Genomic DNA, 26,024 nt, shown 5'->3' with positions numbered 1-26,024 from the left:
ACTATTGAGTAGAAGGGTGCCCCCTTCATTCCAAGGTGATCTCGCACAGGTATATTTATATCCCTCACAATATATGTGTATTAGGGGATCATTACCATTTTCTGAGTCACCTTCTCTTATTTAGAGCTCTATTCATCAATATTGTGAATATTTGACTGTCTGACTACATTGCATATTAAAATAATAATTAAAAATAGATCAATAAATGAAGACACACGGCGGGGATTTATTGCGATTTTATTAAAAATAAATAAAAAATGTTCACAGATATTCGCCACACTTTCACTTTCTAGCACTTTTCAATTTTTAACCTTTATTTCGTTGAATTTGGTACCATTGTACCAACTTTTTTAATGCATATCCAATAAAGAATTATCTTTTTAATTTATTTATATATATGTGCGCCATATATTAAGAAAAATTACTTTTCTCTCTTTTTAGTAACTCAGTAATCATTAATATTTGTCAGATGGCAGCACACCCAATCTGAATATAAATTAAACAACATTGATTATAGGGTTCCTCTACAATTATATGTGTTGTGTGCAGATGTATCCTTCCTTCTGCTTTCTTTGATAATTGTTTGAAAAATGACAGTTAGGAGCTGATTTGTTTGTACTTTGGGGTCTATTTACTAAGCCTTGGATGGTGATAAAGTGTATGGAGATAAAGTCCCAATCAATCAGCTCCTAACTGCCATGTCACAGGCTGTGTTTGAAAAATGACAGTTAGGAGCTGATTGGCTGGTACTTTATCTCCGTTCACTTTATCTCCATCCAAGGCTTAGTAAATAGACCCCAATTATCTCTATCCACTATATATCTCTCCAAGGCTTAGTATATGGACCCCTATGTGTTATCCTGCTAGAAGTAGACATAATAAGATGGGTACTGGAGATATACAGATTTTGCTTATTTATGTGTATTTTGCTCTCTGTATTTAATTATTAATTATATGTTAAATTGTATATTTTAATACATTTATTAATTGCGCTACCTGGGTGAATATCTTTTTGCATATTTTGTTTATAATAAGATGGGTAGACTGTTGTCATAACGAGATATTGTCAGCAACTATATTCAGGTAGGCAGGGGCATTTAAATTATGCTCAGTTAGTATTAAGGGGCCTAATGTGCGCCAATAAAAAAGCAGTCTAAAAAATTGACCCAATGGATGCATGAATACTTGGATTCATGTTGTATAAGTACATTTTGGCTTTACCAAGTCACAGCGGATATTGAGATTCAGCAGATCAAGCAATGTTTTTACAATCTTCAACCGTCCCCATGTTAACTGTAGCCTCAGTTTACTGTTCAAGGCTGACACGTTTGGAAACCAGTGTGATCTTTCCCTGCTGTAGCCCATCCAAAAACATGAGTGTTTGAGATACTGTTGCCTACCTGTCAGCTTGAAACAGTCTGGCAATCCCCATCTCACTTATTTCATTAAAAAGGTGTTTTGACTCAAAGTATTAGCACTGACTGGATGGTTTTGTTTTGCACACCATTCTCTGTAAACTCTAGAGACTGTTGGTGGTGAAAATCCTACAAAAATCAGCAGTTTCTGGGACAGTCAATTGCATCCCATCTAGTACCAACAATGATTTCATGATCAAATCACATTGGTCCCATTTCTTTCCTATTCTGGTGTTTGGGTTGAAGAACAACTGAACCTCTTGACCAGGTCGGAATGCCATACACATTGAATTGCTACCACATTGCATTGCTACAGCCTACCACATTGCATTACTGAACAGGTTTACAGGCACAACCCAGTGTTGACATAAGCATAATTCAGCACATTTTAAAAACATGTGAATCACAGAGTGAATACCACGTTGCTCATATAATTTAATAGTTCACATAGTACACGTAAATTCTAAACAACTTCTCACTCCTTTAATGGTATTAGCAGAGTGATCAGGCTTAGGACACTGGGGGCGGGATTCAGCAAAGGGAGAAATACTGTCATACCCCCCAAATGCAGGTTTGACCGCATTTCTCATATGCACCAAGCCAAGAAATGCGATGCACTCCGGGGCTTTGTTGCGGTGGGTAACGCCATCTCCTGATGGCGTTACCCTATAGAAGCCTATGAGCGTCTATCAGGAGAGTTCCTTGAGAGGGATCCTATGAGATCCCTCCCAGCATCCCCTGCGGCGCGTGCATCCTTCTGTGCATGTGCAGAAGGACGCCAGAGAGGCTTCTGCATCATAGACCCGGAAGTCCCTAAATCACAAAGGGCCGCTCTTAGTGAGAGAATGGACCTTTGTGGTGTTCTTCATGCTTATTGGCGTTGCTAATGCTGGCATGCATGTGAAGGGTGGTGGGATGCATCGCAATCCGAATGCGATGCTTCGAGCATCCCGCCCTGAGTTCGTAATCTATTAGCAGAGTATTAGCAGAGTTGGGGTACTTAACAGTACTCTGAGCCTTGGGAATACTGATGATGCCTGCTGGATGGAGAGTGTGCAGCAAAGGTGCTGGTGGCGGTTAGTCCACATGTTGAACAGCTTAACCGCTTCATAGATTTATTAATCAGGTAGAAATACAGGTGGCTGTAGACACAAGGCTAAAGCAGGTACAATATAACTGGGTATTAGATTGAGACTGGAGCGATTGTGTGTAGTAATGTGCGCCGACCCCCGTGTTTTGGTTTTGGATCTGGATCTTCCCAGGTTTGGGATCTGAATTGGTTTTGCCAAAAACCTCACCTCCGTGTTTTGTTTTTCGTTTTGGATCTAGATTTTTTCTTAAAAATCATAAAAACAGCTAAAATCACATAAAATGGGCCTGTTTTTGTCCTACAGTATTATTAACCTCAGTAACATTTATTTCCAGTCAATTTTGACCACCTCACAGCTCACAATGTTGAATTTTTCATCTAGTTAAGGGCCAAAAGGTTGCATCCAGCTAGCTGGCTCAAAACTGTGTGATAAATAGAGTTGAGGACTGTGCAAAGATGATGGTTGGGGTACCCCTTGAGGATTGAAGAATTGATAGCTGATAGTTGGTGCAGCCACTGGCTGAAGTAAGAAGAGTTGATACTTGATAATTGGTGCAGCTAATGGCTGAAGAATTGATAGTTGATAGTTGGCACAGCCACTGGCTGGAGTAAAAAGAGTTTATACTTGATAATTGGTGCAGTCACTGGCTGAAGAAATAAGAGTTCATACTTGATAATTGGTGCAGCCACTTGCTGAAGAATTGATAGTTGATAGTTAACTGTTGATGCAGCCTCCGTGCTGAGCAGTAGTGGAATACAGAGCTATGATTAGGAAGGAACCAGTCCTGCAACATCCTTGAGGGCTGAAACTCTTGGCAAGTTGCGGCCGTTACAGCCTTGAGGGCTGGTGAGGAGTGACAACTGGTGGCCTTTGGGCCATGAAGTAGGATGCAGCCTTTGGGCCGTGTAGCAGTCTTGAGGGCTGAGAACCCTTGGTTGAATGTCACTGCTGTGCGACTTGTGCCGCCGGGTTGACACAACAAGCAGCAGTTGGTTCAGAATTTTCTTTAAAAAAAATGAAAGGGGCATGCAGGAGATGCCGGCGCCGTCGTGCGCATGCTCTGTGGGGGGGCATCGACCCGGTCCGAGCGCATCGGCGCTAACGACCAGGTCTGAATGACGCCCTGAGTGACATGCCTATTTGGATGCTATCCCTAAAATAAACATCCACCATTCTCTGAATGGTGACCGTATCAGACAAGTCATGATAGACATGTCACTCATTGTAGGCAGTTCTTTCAGACCCAATCAGATGTCATTAGGTTTTGCTGACTGATCTGCATTACCACCAGCAGTGGGTCTCTAAGGAAAATTTTGTTTTTTCCTGGCAGATGTAGAAACTGAAGGAGGAGATGCTGCATTGTCACGTTCCGCTTGAGCTGACAATTTTTTAACCATCAGCTCTTTGCATCTTTTCAGATTTATGTCCATCGGAAAGAAAGACACAAGGTATGACTGAAACCTAGGATCAAGTATGGTCGCCAAAATATACGGTAGTTATCTGATTTCAAGAGATTGACGTCCTTGGATCCTGGCGAAGCGAAATCACTCCATTTCAGCTCCTCCTTCAGTTTCTCCAGCTGCTTTTGCAAGTCTGATTAGGGGAACTCAAGCGGGCAGTGTCTGAACTAACTTCACATGTGGCAAGTTCAAAGGGTTTGAGAACCTTGCACAACACAGAAATTATTCTCCACTGCGCTTGACTAAGGTGCATTCCGGCTCCTTTACCTATGTCATAGGCCGTAGTGTAGCCTTGGATGGCCTTTTTCTGATCCTCCATTCGCTGAAGCATATAGAGGGTAGAATTCCACCTAGTTACTACATCTTGCTGCAGCTGATGGCAGGGTAAATTCAACAGTTCTTGCTGGTGCTGCAATCTTGCTGAATGTCAAAAATGTCCAGAAATTTTTCAGGCCACCGAGAGCATCTCCTGCATGTCCCTGTCATTTACAAAAAAATGTTGCACCACCAAATTAATTGTGTGAGCAATACATGGGATGTGTTCGAATTCACCCACATGCAATGCTCACACAATATTGCTGGCATTGTCAGAAATTACAAATCCCGAGGAGAGTCCAAGTGGGGTAAGCCATTTTGCAATGGTTTTCCTGAGTTTTTCTAAGAGGTTCTCAGTGGTATGCCTCTTAGTGAACAGAGTAGCCTGCCTCTGAATGAGCTGGCATTTGTTAGATGCTGCTGCTGTTTGCACTGTTGGAGGCAACACACCTACCCAGTGGGCTGTCACAGTCATGTAATCTTTAGTTGACCTGTCCTACTTGTTCACATATCTTGGTTAAGTGGACAGTGGGCACAACAGCATTTCTGAGGACATTATTAAGGGATTTTTTAATGTCCTTGTACAGATTGGGAATTGCTATTCTAGAGAAATGGCATCTAGAAGGGACATGGTAGCTGAGACACAGGACCTCCATTAACTGTGTAAAGCCCACTGCATTAATGGCGGATACTGGATGCACATCTAATGCCAGCATCGCTGTTATGGCATCAGTAATCTGCTGTGCAAATGGGTGTTTGCTGTCATACTTGCTCGCAAATCAAAAAATTGTGTGACAGTCAATTGTTTGGTTGAACTACTAAAAGTAGGCTTCTTCAGGGTCCCTTTCTTGGATAAAGATCCACTCATAGCAACAGCAGCAGGTGTAGCACTCGAGGATCCTTCTGAGGAACAACGGATAGGACAGGAGTCAGTCCTTATGATATTGGATGCAGGACTACTTCCGATCACGAATGAGGATGTTGATGATGATGCAGGTGTTAGTGGTGGAGATTGCAGGCACTTGGATCCAGATAGAAGGGAGCAGCTAGGTGACACTGGACTGATTGTTGTTTGTTTTTTTGTCTCCAAAGTTTTCGAATTTGAAATACCATTCCCAATTTGATGAATGCACTGCAAGTGACGTAACAGGGAGGAGGTTCCAAGATGGTTAAGGTCCTTACTTCTTCTCACTGTTACTTGGCAATGGTTACAAATGGCTTGGCAAAGGTTGTCCAATGGAAATGATTCCACACATGAGAAGTGGATTTTTTGGTCTTTTGCCCAGGCATGCCAACAATGGGAATTTTCCCACCATGGGCAACAACTGCTGCCTGATTTAAGTTTTTTACACAAACATGCTCCGCATCAACATCCTCATCATCATCATCAACATTCTTGTTATTCTTGTTGTTATAGCCAACTACATAAATATCCTCCTCTTCCTCCTCGTGCAATTCCACAGAAGCATCCTCGATTTCTACGTCAGCATGTTGACTTGTGTTGCTCATCCCCACATTTGCAGAGGGCACACAAATGGTGGAAGGAGGATCCTCTTCAAGTACAGTATTAGAAAGGTCAGGCTCACACATGGCAACCGCGGACACACTTTGACTCTCCTCTGGGATTTCTGATTTTTCGGAGCACACAGTTGGTTCCTGTGTCTTACTCGTCTTAACAATTTAATTTTTTTTGTACCTCTCCTACAAGCAGAAGGGCTTAAATCATCACTAGAACCACCAGGCCAGGCCTTATCCTTTACTTGCCACTTCGTGTAGTGAATGGCCAATTTTTTGTTTCTCTAAAGCTAACTTAGCTTTAGATTTTTTTTTCTTTAACAGGGTAAAAGTAGATTTTTTTACATGGCCTGACTTAAGCCCTGGTGCATCGGCCTTCATAGATGACGTTGACGGCCTTGAATCGTCATCATAACTGCTGCCGGCAGCTACAAGACTGGTACGTGGATCCTGCTCTCCTGTTATGTGACTGTCCTCCTCACTCACTTCGGTCTTACAGCAGTGTCACCGAGCAATTATAGCGCAGCTAAGTTGTGGCTAATGCACACAACCAACTATACACAGAAACATTTTTAGTTTTTTTTTCACACTGGGGGTGAAGAGCACCCCTGAAAGAGACAGCAACCCCTTGATAAATGACACAGGTAGCACAACACCCCTGTGCACCCACGTTGCTGATAAGTGTGGCTAACGTGCACACACACACAGAGAAAAAAAAAAAATTCACACTGTGGGTGAAGAGCACCCCTGATGGACAGAGCACCCCCTGGACAACACAGCAGCACAGCCAGCCAGCCCCTGTGGACAACAGCCAGCCCTTATGGACAGGACAACAGCCAGCCCATATATGGACAACAGCCAGCCCCTATGGACAACAGCCAGCCCTTATGGAGTGGACAGGACAACAGCCAGCCCCTATATATGGACAACAGCCAGCCTCACCCCCTGTGGACATAAGCAGCCAGCCCCTGAGTGACAATAACAACAGTAGCTAGTCCCTATGCACAGAGTCAGCAACAGCATATTCACAGCCCCTTCACTCTCCACAGTCGGAATGAAAAATGGTAGCGATTACGGGACCTTTTATGCAATCCAAACCCCGCGATAATCCGACAGCGGGATGACGTTTTTTGTCGTTTTGAGATCCAACTCAGGCGGGAAAAAACGAGCCAACTCGGATCTCGGCTCGTATTCCAAAGTTCGGGTGGGTTCGGTTTTCAAGAAACCGAACCCGCTCATCTCTAATTGTGTAGCACACACATTTTTTGCAGTGCGCAAGGTTGAATCGTAGCATATACCTAGTGGTGTGTGGCGCTGTGCTACACTAGACAAGCAGTGGTGGTACAGGGTGTTTGGGACATCTGTGGAGCATTGTATGGCTGTTATGATGGGGAGAGTCTCAGGGCATGTCCGACCTAATGTGGACGCCAAGGAGAAAGATGCCCGCAACATACCCAGGCCTCCTGATTGATCCGTGACAGGTCCTAGAATCCACCGTTTCTGATGAATGGATGGAGGCAGCGCAGAGCACCCCTTATCCAACTCCCCCCCATTCTCAAGGCTGCCTCTCATTACATACATACTGTGAGCATCACATGACTTTGACATCACACCTGTAATAAGAGACAAAGGAGTTTATACAATACAACATAATGAAAACATAAACATTCACATATGTTCCAGGCCGCATTCCTGCAAGTAAACACTTAATACATGAGATATCAAACTTTCTATCAACATGTCAGCAACACTGTTTTCCCTGCATACATGAACATGTTTTCACTGAATACATGAAACACACTAACTGAGGTATTCTCTGCCTGACAGAGTAATGTTTAATAACAATGTATACGATTTCCTCTGGCCTAAAGATATATAATTTGTGCTTAGTCCCAATAGTAGGTAAAGCATCTGCAAGTATTTCTTCAGCTTCTGCACTTGCAATTAGACACACAGTTGTTGATGCCTTCAGGCCTTTTGGACACTTGTTGCTGTCTTTAGGACTTATAGCAGATTTCCACTCTTGCCAGTCACTACTTCATTTTGGATCATGGAGTATCTGAGGTTCACAGCTAACAAGTCCAGTAAACTCCTCACTGTACTTTCTGGGAGGTTTCTCTTTGTTGCTCCTCATGGAACTCCTGTTCCTTGATTGGTTGTCTGTATTTAATGTCTCAGGGACCTATTCATCATTACTAAAAAATTGATGGAGGTAATTAGGTTTAGAACTTGCATGGAGTTCTACCTAATTATCGGAGGAATTCATCATTCCTCGTCTCCATAAGTATCTATTCCGAAAACCTGTCATTTTTGTGATGACAGCTCTTCGGAAAATAGATACTTTTCCCTATCTACTCTAACTTACCGCAGCTGTAATCAATGCTGCGCATGCACCGATAAGTTCACAAAAGTGGTGCATGCGCAGCACTGATTACAGCTGTGGTAAGTATGGGGAGTGTGGAAATTAACGCAGGTGGACTTAACTAGAAGATATCAGTGATATCTCCTGTGTTAAGTGTGTTAATGAATACTAAAAAAATGGTAATTAAGGAAAATGTCCATAAAACCGTTAAAACCGTTATTTTAGTGTTGATGAATAGGCCCCTCAGTCTCTAACACGCTTTCAGCTACAGGCATGTCTAGCATCATAAGTCTTAGTGGCTGTACAATACTTTGTTTGTCTTTAGTTGAAGTAGTCTCATGAAACACAACATCCCTTATTAAACTTTTTGTTTCTGATGTCTCACAATCGATAACTGTGCTTTGTTTACAGCAAGGGTGAGGAACCTTTTTTCTGCCGATGGCCAATTTGATATATATAACATTACTCGCGGGCCTGGTGCAGGCCACGCCCCCTCCATGTAAAGTCACGCAGGGGCTAGGCCACAATTGCCAGTGATTACATCAATGCCCGGATCATCCTGAGGCTGCTCCGGGGAGTTGTAAGGGCAGCGGTGTGATCGTCTGAAGCGTCCTAAGAGTGCTCCAGGCGGCACTGCTGCATAGATGAGGCTAGCAGAAAAAAGCTTCGCGTACCAGACCAAATGGTTCCGGGGGCCTTATACGGCCCCCAGGCCTGAGGTTCTCCATCCCTGGTTTACAGCATCCTAGCATGAAGAATTTTAATAGAATCAAACTTGTGTCTCTTCTCTTTGGGAATGTGAGCATATGCCCCACATCCAAATACACGTAAATGACTGATACTTGGTCTTACGCCTGTCCACGCTTCCATTGGTGTCTTGTTTTGAGATTAACAGCCATTTGCACTTCTTCTGCCCAAAAGCTTTTGTTAAAACCTGAATCATTCAGCATAGCTCTAGTTCTCTCTTCTATAGTTCTATTTGCTCCTTCACTTACGCTATTATGTTCTGTTGAATAAATACTAGTAACCTGATGCTGTATGCCATTTATTTTAAGATACAGTAGTCGGCTAGATCTCTGTTCTAGTATTCTCCTCGCCATTGTCAGATCTTAGTACCTTTACTTTCAGACCTCTTTGGTTCTCTACAAGGCTTTCGTACTCTTTGAACTTGTCTGTTACTTCACTTTTGTTTCTCAGAAAATAAACATGTGTCATCCTACTAGCATCATCCACTGCTGCCTTCTCATCTGTGTACGACGCCGCTTACGTGCGTAAATATCTGTAACATCGACACACACATTGAGCAGCCATCTTGACCCTGCGGCAGATCTGACCATCTGCAAACACTGCTGCTCTCCTCATACACTGAGAACACTCATGCTGTGAATGCAATCGCAATGGGTAATTTGCATGCCCATGAAACGGCGATCAAACGGTCAGACACGTCTGCATTTTTCTGGCTACCACCGCCATAAACAGACTACCTGTCACTCACTGTGCGTGTGGATCCTCTGTGCGAACTTAATCGCAAAGTAATCACGGCTAATACGGTAATAGCGGCTTATACGCATGCGCACAAGCAAACAATCACTTGCGTAAACATCGCCATTGTGCCCGTCTTTGGATCAGGCCCTAATACTATAGCATTACAAATTCAGGAAGAATGGGTTGACAACTATATAGAATGAAGAATGATGAGAAAAAGGAGGCTTCATAAAAATTATTATTATAGGTGAATTCTTCCCAAGGTAGCAGATTTACCAGACACCTTTGTTGGCCGAGATATAAATCCCCAGGAAGGTTTCCAGATCCGTGTCCCTGAAGATGGTAGGCTGTAAAATAACTGAGTTGGGTGTTCAAGCATAGGAACACTACACAGAATTAGGGTACAAACTGTATGCCCCAGTTGGAGAGGATTTTGTGAGGACATCCATGTAAACAAAATAGCTCTTTAAAGAAAAATGTAGTAGTAGATCAGGTCTGAGAGAGAGACAAAGTAAGCCACTTTGGAAAAGCAATCAGTCACAACCCAGATGATATTGAACCTATTGCTAGGAGGATTAGTCGGTTATATAATCCATCGAAATATAGGTTCTTGATTTTTCAGGAAACAACTGCCTGATAGGAGATTGCCAAGGTGCTTTATACTGACCACAGGCTGCAATGTACTTATGTACATACAGTACCAGCAGGTATGTACAGGCTGTGAGCCCCTCAGCCAGAGGAAAATGTCAGGGGGGGTTCAATCAGTGTAGGGATGGCTATCGGTGGCCTGTCCATCAATCGTTACCATTGGTGGTTCCATCAGTGAACTGAACCATCTGTGTTGAACCATTGTTGGTTTGCACCCCTCAATGGCTACAGCTGCTAGGGTCGCGGGCCAATTAGAATAAGGACAGGGCTTATTGGGTGCCAGGGGATGGGGCTAGGCTCTGACTTAACTAAAATAGAGGAAAAAATGAGTCTTACTCAGCTATCAATGGTAGAGAACCATTGGATCTCTGCCATTGATGGCAAAACCATCGACTATCAGTAGTTAACCACTGGTGTTTGTTAACTATCGAGGGTCGATGGCCATCCCTAGATCAGTGTGAACACACTCCCTCTCACAGGAAGAGGAGACTGCTGCAGCAGCCTACCTGACCCCACTGCAGCCAGCACACAGCAGTGTGTGCTTGGCTGTATAGACACAGGCTGCTGACAGGAAAGAGGTGTGTGTGGGGGGGGGTGGCGGGCCTCTCCATCAAACCATGGCCCAAGTAATTAGTACCTGCACCCCCCCCCCCCTTGGCGCCCCTGGGAATGCATAGCGTCAAAGCAGAAATAACATCCTTGGGAAACAGAAGTTCAGCAATTGATTGGATAGCCAGAGATGCTTTGTGATTTGCATGACTGCAAAGTTAAAAAGGCTCCTATTAATGCAAGTCGGCCTTGTTAGTCTGCTGAACAGCCAAGCAGAATGTTGCTCACCAAGGCTGCCCCTGTGGCCGGGGGCAGCAGTGGAAGGACAAACCACTGCTTGGTGTACACTTGACATACTGAGCACGTTTTCTATCTGTTCCTCCCCGAGCACATCAATGATGAGTAGGGAATATCCTCATTTAAGTAGATGAACCGCCTGTTCTGTGCTCCTTTCAGTTATTTTTAAGAATCTAGATTCATTACAATATATTTCTAAACTGCTTATTTGTCTCTCTTGTTCCTACCCATCTGTATTACAGTAATGAATCCGGCAACTGCAAATCTCAAGGGCTGCACTGAAATGGCTTTTTTCATGCATTTCAGCAATCCCTTTATTACCACAACTGATCAAAAAAGCAGCTTAAAGAATAAAAACATACAGGTAGTTATTGACCACAAAGGATAGGAAAAAGATTAATATAATCCTGCTGCAAGAGTGTCAAGATGTCTCTTATAATAAGAAAATGCATGCGGAAGATATATACATATAGACAAAGCTGTAATTGGTTTTTCTTTACATGGTGACAGCAGAACCGCATATGCAAAAGCCACAGATTTCTCAGCATGTAAAAAGCTGTACATGAGCTCTAGGAATTATTATATTTGTATTTAGTAAATACTAGAGGTGTGCGCGGACCCCCGATAGATAGATAGATAGATAGATAGATAGATAGATAGATAGATAGATAGATAGATAGATAGATAGATGTCTCAGCATGAGCCCAAATATGTATTATAGCAGTATGTTATTTTCTACAGCTTTATTACACTTTATAGCATTTTTTGTTATACTTTGCTCTTTTATCATAGAACACTATTCAGATATATGTTGCTCTCAAACCATCTGCTGTCTCTCTCTATCCCTCTGTCACTGTAGGATGTATAATCACTTCTCACTCTGCTCTATCCTCAGTACATAACACATTGCTTCTTATACTCTTCTTATACTCTCGGTGTGCAATATTAAAATCACTTTCCTGGCCTAATATCCAATATGCAGTGCAGTGCCTCTATCTAAGTCATGAAGCATATTTGTGTAAACTAGATAGATATGTCTTTCCCTCAAACAGGCAGTGGTTGCTTTCACACCTACTTATTAAACATGATTTATCTCTGGTTAACAGCTGTTCTGATAGAGCAGTTAAATCCCCTCCCAATATATATGCTGTATAAATAGAACTGCTGGTAAAGGGAAATACAGAGCCCAACACTACTTGGACAAGAATGGGTAAGGTGGTCCTTTGCAGATTGCCATACATGGGTCAATAATGTACTATATAGGCAGGGCCGGATTAAGGTCTGTGGGGGCCCCTGGGCAACAAACATGTGGGGGCCCCTAACTGGGGGTATGTGCAATGGGGACCTTATGCAGAGCCCCCAGTAGTGTCAGTGCCCACAGTGGTAGTGCTCCGTATGCAGTGCACCCAGTAGCAGTGCCCTTTATGCAGTGCCCCCTATGCAATACTCCCATTAGTAGTGCCCCCTGTAGTAATGCCCTCTGTATAAATGCCCCCAGTTGTAATATCCCTGTAGTTTTTCCCCAAATAGTAATGTCCCCAGTAGTAATGCCCCCTGTATGTGCCTAATAGTAATGCCCCCTGTATAAATCCCCCAATAGTAATACCCCTGTAGTTGTGCCCCCCAATAGTAATGCCCCCTGTATTAGAGCCCCCAGTAGTAATGCCCCTCTATTAGTGCCCCCAATACTAATGCTCCCTCTGTAGTAGATCCCCCAATAGTAATGCCCCCTGATTAATGCCCCCAGTAGTAATGCCTCCCCCTCCGAGTATTGCTCCCTCCCCAGTAAAAATGCCCCCCCAGTAATGCCCCCAGTATTAATGCCTCCCCCCTCCCAGAGTAATACCCCCTGTAGTAATGCCTCCCCCCCACGAATAATGCCCCAGTAGTAATGCCTCCCCCCCGAGTAATGCCCCCTGTAGTAATGCCTCCCCCCCACGAATAATTCCCCAGTAGTAATGCAGTAATGCCTCCCCTCCCCTACGAGTAATGCCCTCTGTAGTAATGCCTCCCCCCCATGAATAATGCCCCAGTAGTAATTTGCCCCCCCCCCGAATAATGCTTTGAGCAAGCCGCTTGCACTAAAAAAAAAATATATATAAAGCTCATACTTACCGTAAGCTAAGCCCCGCGTCCGCTGCAGTCCGCTCGACTGCTCCTCTGCACTATGGGAGAGACATCATGACGTCTCTCCCATAGTGCACTGCGTGAGCCGGAAGACGGAGCTCAGGAGTGAGCTCCGTCCTCCGACTCCAGCTGCTGCTGCGGGGAGGGAGCCGGGCGCCCGCTGGTTACAATCTGGCAACTGAAGCCTCCCTGCGGCACCGGGGTTAGGTTGGCCGGAAGAGGCGGAACTGGTTCCGTCCCCTCCGGTCCACTTTAACCCCAATAGGTGTAGAGGCCCTTAACGTGTGGGGGCCCAGGGTCGATCGCCCCTGTCGCCCCCCCCCGTTAATCCGGCCCTGTATATAGGTCAGTGTGCAACTAATAATAATACTATACTTACGTTACTTAACATGTGTAAAAATATGGTATTTATCCTATCTTATCCTATCCTGTCCTATCCTATCCTGGTATTACCAGACAAACTCTCTGTATTGTGAATTTTTTATTTATGAAGTTAATACTGTAAACCGCATATGCAAATATTAGTATTCATGGGGGCTCAACAGCAATAAGCTGTGTAATGCACCGTTATACTGTACAATGAATCCTAATATACGCCACAATGCTACAGTAGATAGATAGATAGATAGATAGATAGATAGATAGATAGATAGATAGATAGATAGATAGATAGATGTGTTTATTGAATGCACTCCAGACAATGTGAACTATTGTGTTTGTTATATTTATATATGCTGTATGGTAAAGATGAGCGGTTCGGTTTTACTCGGATATGTTCGGATCTCAAAAACTCCATCTTATTGGATATTGTGTTTTGGATAGCCAATAAGATAAATCCGAACTAATCCAAACTTGCGCTAATTTGGCTAAAATAACCAAATAATACCGAACCTGCACATCCCTATTTTATGGGTGTTTGGTTGTTTTCGGTTTTATGTGATGTTGGTGTTTTGAAAATTGGTGGGAGGATCTATTGGTATTTAAGGGGGGCAAGATTGGGGTTTAGATGCGCTTTGACAAAGGTCCCTGGGGAGGACCATACACTGAATAATTTATTTATGCCATGATATTTCAATAAGTATGTAAGAATTTTATACAAAACTGGTAGGTGCACCGCTCTTTCTTTATTACACTGGAATCCAGAATTGTCTCACATGCAGGTAACAGCTCTAGATCTATGGGTTTTTTTGAAACCTGAGTAACTGCACCTGTATGTGAATTTGGACCTACACAACATTATATATGTGTATCTAATATACTGTGTGTGCGTGCCTGTATGTATGTATGTATATATATATATATATATATATATATATATATACAGTATATATATATATATATATATATATATATGTGTGTGTGTGTGTGTGTATGTGTATGTATGTGTAATGGACACGGCACCCTCAGACTACCCATTCCCTCATCTATGCCCCAAATTCTGGCCCCTCTATACTGTTGAAAGGGTGCCCTAGACTGCACACCCTGAAATATGTATAATGGGAGATGCTACCTGTGGAGACTATTGTTGCAAACATACAAAAAAGAGTTACAGATGCACAACTCCAACATTACCCATTATATATAATAATACATTTTGCAATAGAATGTTGCAAATAATAAAAGAGGTTTTGGCATAATCATGGCCATGGTTATGGGCCTACCCACCGCGCCCAGGTAACCTCTGAGGGTATATACTGCTCCCTGCATATACTCTATACTGTTCCCTGCACTCACACACCTCCGTCCATCATGGATTCGTCCCGCAGCACCGTCCTGTCCCCCTCACTCCCATGCTTAGCCTAGCGGCCGATCCTCCTCTCCTCAGGCTGTCCCATCTCCCTCACATTGGCACAGATAGAACATGCGCCCAGGTTTCCACTACGCGTGCATTGAGGAGATGGGTCAGTCATGCACAATTATATATATATTCCTCTCCTCAGGCTGTCCCATCTCCCTCACATTGGCACAGATAGAACATGCGCCCAGGTTTCCACTACGCGTGCATTGAGGAGATGGGTCAGTCATGCACAATTATATATATATATATATATATATAAAAAAAATTGTGCAAGGCTGTCCCATCTATATAACTATCTTTTGACTAAAAAAGGTTACAGATATTATTGTATTGGGCACATAAACAATTATATTCACTATTGAGTACCACCGTTCCAATATTGTCTTTTTTTTTTAATGCTCTCAGGGGTCCAGAGACAGCATGGGTCTCCTCTGTGGCTGCTTTTGATTGTAGTGGCTGTCGGTACTGTTTATGGTTACAGGCTGGAGCTGTCTGCAATAGCAAACCTTCAAAATGGCCATATGTTAAATGGAATCAACACCGAAGATATCTTGAACTATCCAAACAGTGGTGAGTGACAAACTGGCAATCAAGAAAAAAAAAAAAGCAAAGTAAATATTTTCTTCCCAGTGTGGAAAAAGCTTCACTTGTACATAGGGGTGGAACAGTGCTTTGTCCAACCCTGTAGCAAAATTTGGGATGGGTGCCCAATAATGCCTATCTAGCTTCCTGGGCCTCCGCTCCAGTCTAAAAGGAGCAGACCGGGGTTCTTTTTTGTGCATGTGGCGCTCATAAGAGGTCTCCACTCTGCCCTTTTGAAGGGACCTTGGAACTGAGTCTTTGCCTGCTCCCTCCTCACCTCTGGGCCCCATATGTGCTGCACCCAATAGACCCACTGTAGATCTGGCCCTACTTGAGTATTTGTTTCAGGGAGGTTGCACAGCATGCTTAAAGCGAATACCACACAAATAATAAATAAAATCCCAATTACCCAAAAGGATAATTACATGGATGGCAAATTATTTATGTGATCTTTCAGCTGCTTTCTATAGTAAAAATAAGTAAAAGTATATTTAGAATTCAGTAAGAAGTGAGTTTGGAATGACACAGGCCTGGGTGTGCCCTCTCTCTTCCCGTACCTATTACAGTACAACCTGACAAGGAGTCATGTAGGCTTTATATACTGTAGTTAATAAGAACCCATGATTGATAATATCTCTAATTATTTGCATTGTCAGTTTTCTGCATAGCAAATCTTGTATTAATGTTTTTTCCAGTCATAATATGCTTAGAAGAACTAGACTTAATTACACATTACTGTACATCTGTTATTTCATAAGTGAATCAAGACTCATGGCTTGTCAAAACTTCATTTACAATTAACAACCTTTTTATTTTTAATAACCCTCAACTAGTAGAAGACACTGTGTAACTCAATTTTTAATAAAAGCTTAGTGAATCAAGCCTTTACTCATAAATAATATTTGCAATTTCCCATATTAATTTTACCCCGATGAACAAATTGTTACAGTGCAACTATACTGTCCCGTCTTTTAGTATGTTTGAAAAGCACATGCCCTCAGATCATACTTACCGCCATTTACTAAAGCTCAAGGTCATGTAGAGCGGGCGTAGGGGCAGGAGTGGGGTCATGGGTGGAGAACCAAGGGTCAACATGGCCTTGCCCCTCACTGAACAATTATGTGATTTGCGGCAGCAGGGAACAGGGTCACAATGTTGCAAATTACAACTAATCATGTAATTTAGTCCCCCCCATTCCCCTCCCCTAAGACCACCCACTACCACTGTGAAGTGGGTGGATCCAGGAAGCAAATTTACTCTCTCCAAAGTCTTGGGGAACTCCCTGAAATTCAGGAGACAACAACTATAGGGGGATATGTATCAAACCTTGGAGAGAGATAATGTGTAGAGAGATAAAAGTACCAACCAATCCGCTTCTAACTGCCATATTATAGACTGTGGACAGATTCAGACCCAGTCGCTAAGCTGCGCTCGCTCACTGCCAAAAGGGTCCGGGTATACAAATCCCGCGATCGCACTGTCTGGCTTAAGGACGCCTCTATGTCTTAGAGAGCGACGGCAGTGAGTGCACGCTGGTGTATAAAGACGCCCACTTTTCATTCTTAACCCACGTCATCTCCAGGAAGTGTATGAATAATCGGTAACATTGAGAGCCATCGGAGCAGCTCGCAGCCCTTGAGGTAGACCCTACCCCACCACAAGCACTGCGATCAATTCAGGCCAAAAACAACTAAGTGACGTGTTCAATGACGCTACTTTGCTAATTATGCACAGCCATTAAACTCCGTTTTGACGCTCAGACACGCCTTTGTTCTCACATCCACTCCCCCGTTCACAAGCCCCTTCCCCTGTCACCACCCATAAACAGCGCAATCTGTCACTCAAAGTAGCGTCCAGTCTGTGTACTACATGCACACGATTCCCAAAGTGACTGGTTCACGCATGTGTACTTTGACGCATACGCATGTGCAGATGTGTGATTATCGCCCCTAGCAAGCGAACGCAGCTTAGCAACCGGGTCTGAATCAGGCCCTGTGTTTGAAAAATTACAGTTAGATGCTAATTAGTTGGTACTTTGGGGTCTATGTACTAAGCCTTGGATAGAGATAAAGTGGACGGAGCGTGGAGAGGGTACATTACAAAGAATACACTAAATGCAGATACATTTCCCCTGTCTGAATTACGGGTGAGTCACATAGCCACATTTAAGTAATAATAACCAAACACATCGCTCAGTAATGGGGGAGATTTGTCAAAGTTTGGAGAGCGATAAAGTGTAGAGAGATAAAATACCAACCAATCAGCTCATAACTGCCATGTTATAGGCTGTGTTTGAAAGTTTGAAAAATGACAATTAGGAGCTGACTGGTTGATACTTTATCTCTCTGCACTGTATCTCTCTCCAAGGTTTGATACAGTACATCTCCTCCTATGTCTCAGATAGAATCAAAAGTGGTTGTGGTAGCTCCTGCTGAGTCTGAGTGCCATGGGGAAGTTGTGTATAGGATCCCCAGTGTGACAGCCCCAAGCTATTAAAACAAAGCAATTCACAGACCTGAAGACTACAGTTCATTTCTTATAGGTATGCAAAGTTCAAGGTTATCAGTGCTGCAATATCAAAATGTGCTTCCCATAGATGAGTTTTTCTATTTTGCACCTTTTTTTATTATATAGAACTGGGCACAGCACATAGCCAATTATGGAGGAGGTGTATCAAATCTCAGAGGACAGGTGGCGTAGTTGCCCATAGCAACGATATATGTCATTTTATATAATGAACTAGAAAAATTATAGCTAGGATCTGGTTGCTACTGTATGTGCAACATCTACACTTGACCTTTTTAGAAGGTTTAAAGCATCTCCCCTTATCAGGTGCATAACTACTGTGGGTGTAGGGGGTGCGGTTGTTATGGGGCACCCAGCTCACCTCTGCGGCATTACAAGGCAAATAGCCACTGATGATCCCTCCTGCAAACTGCTTTTTAGTCAATGGCACACTTCAGCCTATGACTAGGAAGCAGTTTGCTGCACGGATCATCAGCACTGCAGGCCCCCCCTCCTCTGATACGTCTCTCACTAATACCCCTTTTACACCGACTGAAATATCCCGGGTTGATGCACATAATCCCGGGAATTTAGTCGGTGTGAACGGATCAACCCGGGTCCAGAGACCCGGGGATCCGACCCTGCTCCATTGCAGGGTTGAGCGCGGGTTGTTCCTGTGTCACCCTGCAATGTGAAATGGCGCGGCTCACGATGACGGGGTCGCGCCGCATGCCGCCTGATTGGCCGGCTTCAGTGGTGCTTGGAGATGACATCATCTCCAAGTGGCCACTGCAAGCAGCGCCTGCCAGAGCGGCACGAAGCAGCGCATCCCACCTGCTCTCCCTGCCTCCAGACCGCTGCAGGATAAGGTAAGTAGGTCACGGAGGGGGGAGGGAGGGGAAAAAGCACTGGTCACCTTCGCTGGGCAGCCGGGTCAGCACAGGTGTGAATGGTGCCGACTCGGGCATAGCCCGGGTCGACGCCGCAGTGTAAAAGGGGGTTGCCCCGCGTCTGATCCGGGTTGGAAACGTGTTCCAAATCCCGGGTCAGACCCGGGGATTTTGGTGTAAAAGGGGTATAAGAGATGCTGGGAGGAGACGTGGCTGTTCTAACATCCCCGGACCATGGCCACGCCTCTTCCCAGCTTAAGTGAGGAGAGATGGAGCGGCGCACCGGGCTCAGGAGAGTGGTGGGCGGGGGGTCGATTGGGGACATAGCTAGACCTATGGAGGCCCCATGGAAATTTTGCTATGGTGCCCCCATACCTGTGGTTACGCCCCCGCCCCCTATAACTCTTTCTTTTTTGAGGGAGAAAATAATTAATATGGTTGATGATGCTGGAGATGACATTATATCTGGGCAGCCCAAAGCAGGACTTAATAACATGATATTCTATATACATACATACATATATACATACATACTGTAGGTGATATGGATGGTGGTATGACAATTTCTGGTTTTACAATCTGAATACTGTTATTGATAGTCGCTAACAATAACTATCCGTTGGAATAACTAAGTTTCATGTATTCTGAATTCACTTGCCTGAGCAAATATATGTTTAACTTGTGATAAACGTATAGAACTATTGCACCTATTAAATAAAAAAACAAACATGCTTTCAATATACATTTAATGTTATATAATTCACACATAATCATGGGCGCCGAGAGGGGGGTGAGCGGGTACAGTTTACCCAGGCCCGGACTTGCTAGAGGGGCCCGGCGTGGCCCCCCCCTCCCACACAGCAGCCCAGCACACAGCTTGTGCTGAGCTACTGTGTGAGACTGCTCTGCAGCAGCCGGAGCAGTCTCCTATGGCTGTGGGGGGGAGCAATCACACTGATCGTGCCCCCCCTGCTTATCGCTGGGCTGGGGGTCTTATAGCTCCCCCCTCCCCGGCGCACAGCGCAGCTATGCGGTGCTGCAAAAGTGGTAATTTTTATTTTATTTTTCTTCAAGGGGGTGTGGCCATGCCTCCCACAATTAGGCCACGCCCCCTCCATTACCCAGGCCCGGCCAGGCTCTTAACAGCCCTGCACATAATACATATATGGACATAATACTTAACACTTGCAACATACACAAATGCATATAATATATTCTATAAAAATCTGATGTTAATTGTTTTAGAAGATGCTAACTACAGTATGCCTGATTTATTAAACTATAACATAGGTTCCCAAACGCGGTCCTCAAGACTCCCCAACAGTTCAGGTTTTAGAGATATATATGGTTGAGCACAGATGATTTAATTAGTACCTCAGTTAATTTGATTTAACCACCTGTGCTCAACCATGTATATCTTTAAAACCTGAATTGTTGGGGAGCCTTGAGGACCGTGTTTGGGAACCTCCGGACTATGATAATTCTGATGTATATGATAGTTATTGTTTTGGTCAACAGATAATCATTACCCAGAGAGTTGCACTGCAATAAAGAAAGGGATCAGTGGATTATATGTAGTAGAGCCAATACCGGGGAAGCGCCTACTTGTACGCTGTGAGCTTGGAGGACCAGATGGGGGTTGGACGTTCATTCAGAAGAACAGTCGAAAAAATCCAAAGCTTTGGGATACTACATGGGATTGCTACAAGAAAGGTTTTGGAGATCTTAGAGATGACCATTGGCTGGGCAATGAGTATATTCATTTACTGAGCACACAACAGTTGCACCATGTACGCTTTCGACTGCACTCTGCAGCTGGGATACAGTACAAAGCCAATTATGACTCTTTTTCCCTTGAGGGTCAAACAAGTTGCTATAAAATTAGGTTGGGGCGGTACTCAGGTGATGCTGGAGATGCCATGACATCCGGCCAGCCAAGTGCAGGACATGACAATATGAAGTTCTCCACTCGTGATCAAGACAATGATTTATCAGGGTCCAACTGTGCATACATTGGTGGTGGTGGATGGTGGTATGACAACTGCAGGTTTGCCAATCTGAACACTGGTACTGGCATTTACTGGCAACAGCTATGCAAGGGGGATTGTCGGTCAAGTGACATCCTTATACAGCCAGTTCATAGCTGCTCAGATGATGGTGGAGGAGGTGGAGGTGATGGTGGCAATGGTGGTGGAGATGGAGGTGATGGTGGAGGAGGAGACAGTGGAGAAGGTGGTGGTGGTAATGGTGGTGGAGGTGATGGGGGTGACGGTGGAGGGGGCAATGGCGGAGGAGGTGGAGGAAATGTGGATCCAACTCCCAATCCATGTTAATTTGATTAATAAACGGTTGTCTCAGCAGTATACTTTTTATTGTAATATAACTATAAGAATATATTTTTGTGAATACATCAAACTGAAAATGTCTCGGCAACCCTACAAGCAGTGACAGTAATACCTGTCTTGACCAAACTCTCCTATTTTATGTACTTTGTTCTTAACTGTAGTACTTCCAGGCATCTGGATGAATTGCCATGTCATTTTGGAATCTTATGAATGGTTGTAAACCTGCAGTGTCCACCTAGCAAGATGTGGTCAATAGCCTGACTGCGGGGATTCCAGCACTCAGAATGCTGGCTCTGGAATCCCGACACTTGCCAGAATCCCGGTGCCAGCATCCTGTACCCATCCCCATCCAGCACTATGTCCACTGGCTGATTCAGTTTCTCAGTTCTCTTGAATTGATTGCTACAACACTTGCAATGTACAATAAACACAATGTTTCCAATGCAGAACAAAATTAACATTTTTGCACCACTAAAGATGAGCGAAGTTCCTGATAAATTTAGCCTGTGTCTGACAAACTTGTGCAGCAATATGTACATTTGTATGATTTTATACCCATAAAATTGGTGCCATCTCCTAATTCATGTCAGCCCAGCACTAGATTTAGCACCTAATACAGAGTTATTCCAAGAGATCTCTATGCAATACAAAGATCGGGGCCTGATTAAGAGTTCTTGCTGTCCTAGGTTAATACAACTGTTCCACGTCACCAACTAGGTTATCGGCTACATAGTTCACATTAATTGCCGAAACACATATATAATGAAACAAAATACAAAAAAAAATATGTTTAAAGAAGGGTGGACAAACCTCCAAAATCCCTGCACTGTAGTCTGCACAGTAATCAGTCTATTGGTTGATGAGGTGCTGACAGAGAACATTCCAGTGGCAGATATTTCTCTTAATAGTCGCTATACAATACAGAGAGCATCTTAATAAAAAAAATGAACATTGTAAGGACCTCTATTCAATGCAGAGAACATTTTAGTGACAGTACAATTCAGAGCACATTCTAGAGTCCGCCATATCATGCGTTGAGTGTTCTAGTAATCCAATGGGGAAATCCAGTGACTTCTACACTTTTCTCTAATTGACATCTGCACATTACAGATAAAACTTTAGTATTATACTATATATATATATATATATATATATATATATATATATCTCCAATAGCGGCACTCAGTGGTCTATGTATCAGGCAATAAAAGAAAAGCACACCAGTGCTGTTGGCAACGTTTCAGGCTTTTAATCGGCCATCGTCAGGCTACAAAACATACGTATGGGCGATTAAAGCCCGAAGCATTGCCAACAGCACTGGTGTGCTTTTCTTTTATTGCCTGATACATAGACCGCTGAGTGCCGCCATTGGCGCTATACATTGTTGTTGAAGCTGACACAGTGGCATCGGAAAGGAGTGTGCTGGGTTATTGGCTATATATATATATATATATATATATATATATGTATATTTGTACTCTTAAGGGACCTCTGCACAATACAGAGAGCATTGCCATCTGCATAATACAGAGAAAATGTTAGTGCCTTTAATTCCTTACAATACAGATACAATTCTAGTATACACTATGCAATACAGAGAATGTTGTAATGACCTCTATACTGTACAGAGAGCATTCCAGTTACCTGTGTACAGAAAGTATTCTAGTGGTCTATACAGTGAAGAGATAATTTTAGCTAGATGTATACAGTGCACAGAACATTCTACTTCTCTGGTGGTGGTAATCTCTACTTCTTGAAGATGCTTCGTGTTTTATAAATATCTGCAAATGGGTCAGAAAGGGGTGGGGCTAATACAGGCTGTATGGTAGTCAGTGTCAATGAAGGTAATTTCTATTATTTATTTCCGCTTCTAAACATCAATTGTCATTAAAGGACTCTCACCACCTTCGTGACATGGATTTTTACTTTCAGGGGTTACACGATATTCAATCTTGCCCTCGCCTTTCTTATAGGTTAGGGATTGCTGAATCACCACCAAAACAGTTCTCTCACACCATACACATATATTAAAAACCAAAGGAAAGACATTATTATTATTATTATTGTTAATTTATATGGCGCTACAAGTGTTCCGCTGCACCTTACAAAGTACATAAACAAAAAAGTTACTTACAGTACAATACAATACAATGCAGGACAAGGACATGGATAATATACATTGCTACATTGGTGACCATAACAGCCAAATAAGCAACAGAGCATAAGCAACCAAGTGTTAGGTGCCCTAGTGGGGAGTAAGAAGTAGATGAAAATAAAGTAAGGAGAAGCACAAGAGGGTAGAGGGTACTGCTCGCAAGAGCTTACATTCTAAAGGGAGAGGCAGACTGACAGGCGTGACACAGATGGGGTAGACTGGGAGGAAGGAGCATGTTGCAGCAAGTTAGGACGGGAGCTAGAAGGCTTTGATGAAGTAGTGGGTCTTGAGAACCCATTTGAATGATTGTAAAGAGGAGGAGAGTCTGATAGGGAGAGGGATTGAGGGCCTGATTCAGACCCATACGCTATTTGCGGACGGTCATTCCAAAAAAGGGGTCGTCTATTTAAATTGAGCGCTCGCTCTTTGCCGTTTGTTGACGCCTCTATGTCTGAGCGAGCGAACAAAAATTTTTTGTAAAGACGTCCCTTTGCCGTTCGCATCACACATCATCTCCGGTATTTATTAGATTAATCGGGTACATCGAAAGGTATCTGAACTGCTCGCAGTGCTTGTGGTAGCTTTTTCTTACCGCTATCACTGTGAGCAGTTCAGGCTAAAAGACAACCAAGTGACGTGGTCGATGACGCTCCTTTACTAATTATGCACTCCCATTAAATGCCCTTTTGACCGTTAGGCACGCCTGCGTTCGGATCTCCACTCCCCCTTTTCAAGCACCTTCCCGTTACCACCGACAAACGGTACATTCTGTCAATCAAATTAGCAGCCCCTCGCTGTTTTGCGAGCACACGATTTCCGACCGCAATGACTGGTTGGCCCATGTGCATTACGACCCATATGCATGCGCAGTTGTGCGAACATCGCTCAGAGCGAACGAGCGGGATTGGGGAGGTCAGATCGGAGTAGGGTACAGTAGTCCTCATCAGCCTCTGCTGTCAACTCTCATGCACACAGCTTGTCTGACCTCTGTGATCAGTGTCTTCTTATCTCATCATCTGCTGCTGTTGCTAGTGTGTGTGAGCTGTGGCTGATGGTGATAATGTTTAATAGAAATCTTTAGTTAAACAAACAATAAGGACAATACAAAAAAAAGTTTTAAAATCTATATTTTTACCAAGAGATGATCATTAAAGTAAGTCTGTATTTTCTTATTATATGTAAACCAACAGTATTTAGGCAAAATATATGTTTAAAAGGATTTTCGTAGGCATCACAATTATTATGTGAGTGAGAATGAAAATAAATATCACAACTAATAGTTGAAAACAAGAAATCGAGTATTGCAGGCAGCAGTGTTGGTATCAATACACGCAAAATTTCCCAAAATATATTGCTACTAATATTATATAAATATCTCGCAACAAGCATCTAAGCATAGGCACACCCATACGTGAGCTAGACATGCCCTTTGGGTGGAGTATGACACGCCCCTCAACGGCTCGCTGCACATTCTGTTACCAACTATAATCTCCCTGAAACTAGATTTCAAATGTAGGCAAGTATGAATTGATCTAAATCGCTCAACAGCGATGTTGTGACATGTGCACTCACATTTAAAAACTCTGTTACAAAATATTGCACAAGAAATGGTAGTCGTTGCAAGCCTGCTTACCAGAAATCAACATCTGAGCGCTGTAAAACATGTGCACAAGCAAGATGTATAACCTGGTGTAGGATGTAGTTATGCGGCCACTGGTCTCAATACTGACATCCGAATCCCGACAAGGGACTTAAGATAGGCGCCGAAATACCGACGCCAAAATGCTGAAGGACGCCAGCCTGAACAAGGTAAGCCCGGGATACCCTTAGCGTTAGCCGCAGGGGGGAGGGTTAGGTTTAGGGAGTGTTGCGGGATTAGGTAGGTTTTGGGGGCGTTAGGTACCCCTGGGGGGGATTTAGGGTTAGGGTCCCCCCGGGAGGATTAGGTTTAGGGCGCGGTAAGGGAGGGTAAGGCACCCCTGGGGGGAGGTTAGGGATAGGCACCCAACCCGGTAGGGTTAGGTTTAGGGTGCGGTAATGGGAGGTTAGGGTTAGGCACTAGGGGGGAGGTTAGAGTTAGGCACAACTAAGGGAGGGTTAGGGCCAGAGGGGGGGAGAGGGGTAGTGATAGGGTACTTACCTGCCCTGTCGGGATCTTCTCTCTTCAGGCTCTCTTCATGCTGGAATATGAAGCCGCCGGGACTTCATACCCATTCCTCTGGTGCAAATGTGCCGCATCTCAGAAGTCATCTGCTGGATGGTCAGTTTGGATAGAGGGAGCCACCCTCACCTGCTGTCGACACATTTAATAATCTGAAGGTCTGTGACAAGGCATAAGACCCCCATACATCAGCCGGCCATTTCCCCGATCTGCCGGTTGGAAATGCCTATGATCTATGATCGCCGATCCGTCGGGGAAACTGTGAAATTCTTCATGTTAAAACTTCCCGATTTGTTGATCCCAATCATATTATGGTCAGTTGGA

The 26,024-nt window shown here is 43.7% G+C and overlaps 1 protein-coding gene across 1 annotated transcript in view; it reads left to right on the top strand.

Annotated features, from left to right (window-relative positions):
* LOC148538494 (fibrinogen-like protein 1-like protein) overlaps positions 1-21,372 on the top strand; it is a 51,900-nt gene extending 30,528 nt beyond the window's left edge. Inside the window, exons 2-3 of the mRNA XM_088455589.1 lie at positions 15,468-15,632; positions 20,558-21,372. Coding sequence (XP_088311715.1) covers positions 15,468-15,632; positions 20,558-21,372 — 980 coding nt within the window. The remainder of the gene's footprint in view (positions 1-15,467; positions 15,633-20,557) is intronic.
* The last annotated feature ends 4,652 nt before the right edge of the window (positions 21,373-26,024 follow it).

Source organism: Taudactylus pleione, unplaced genomic scaffold, assembly GCF_031769625.1.
Source record: "Taudactylus pleione unplaced genomic scaffold, aTauple2 ptg000040l, whole genome shotgun sequence".
Taxonomy (NCBI): domain Eukaryota; kingdom Metazoa; phylum Chordata; class Amphibia; order Anura; family Myobatrachidae; genus Taudactylus; species Taudactylus pleione.
This window is presented reverse-complemented; position numbering and strand designations above follow the sequence as displayed.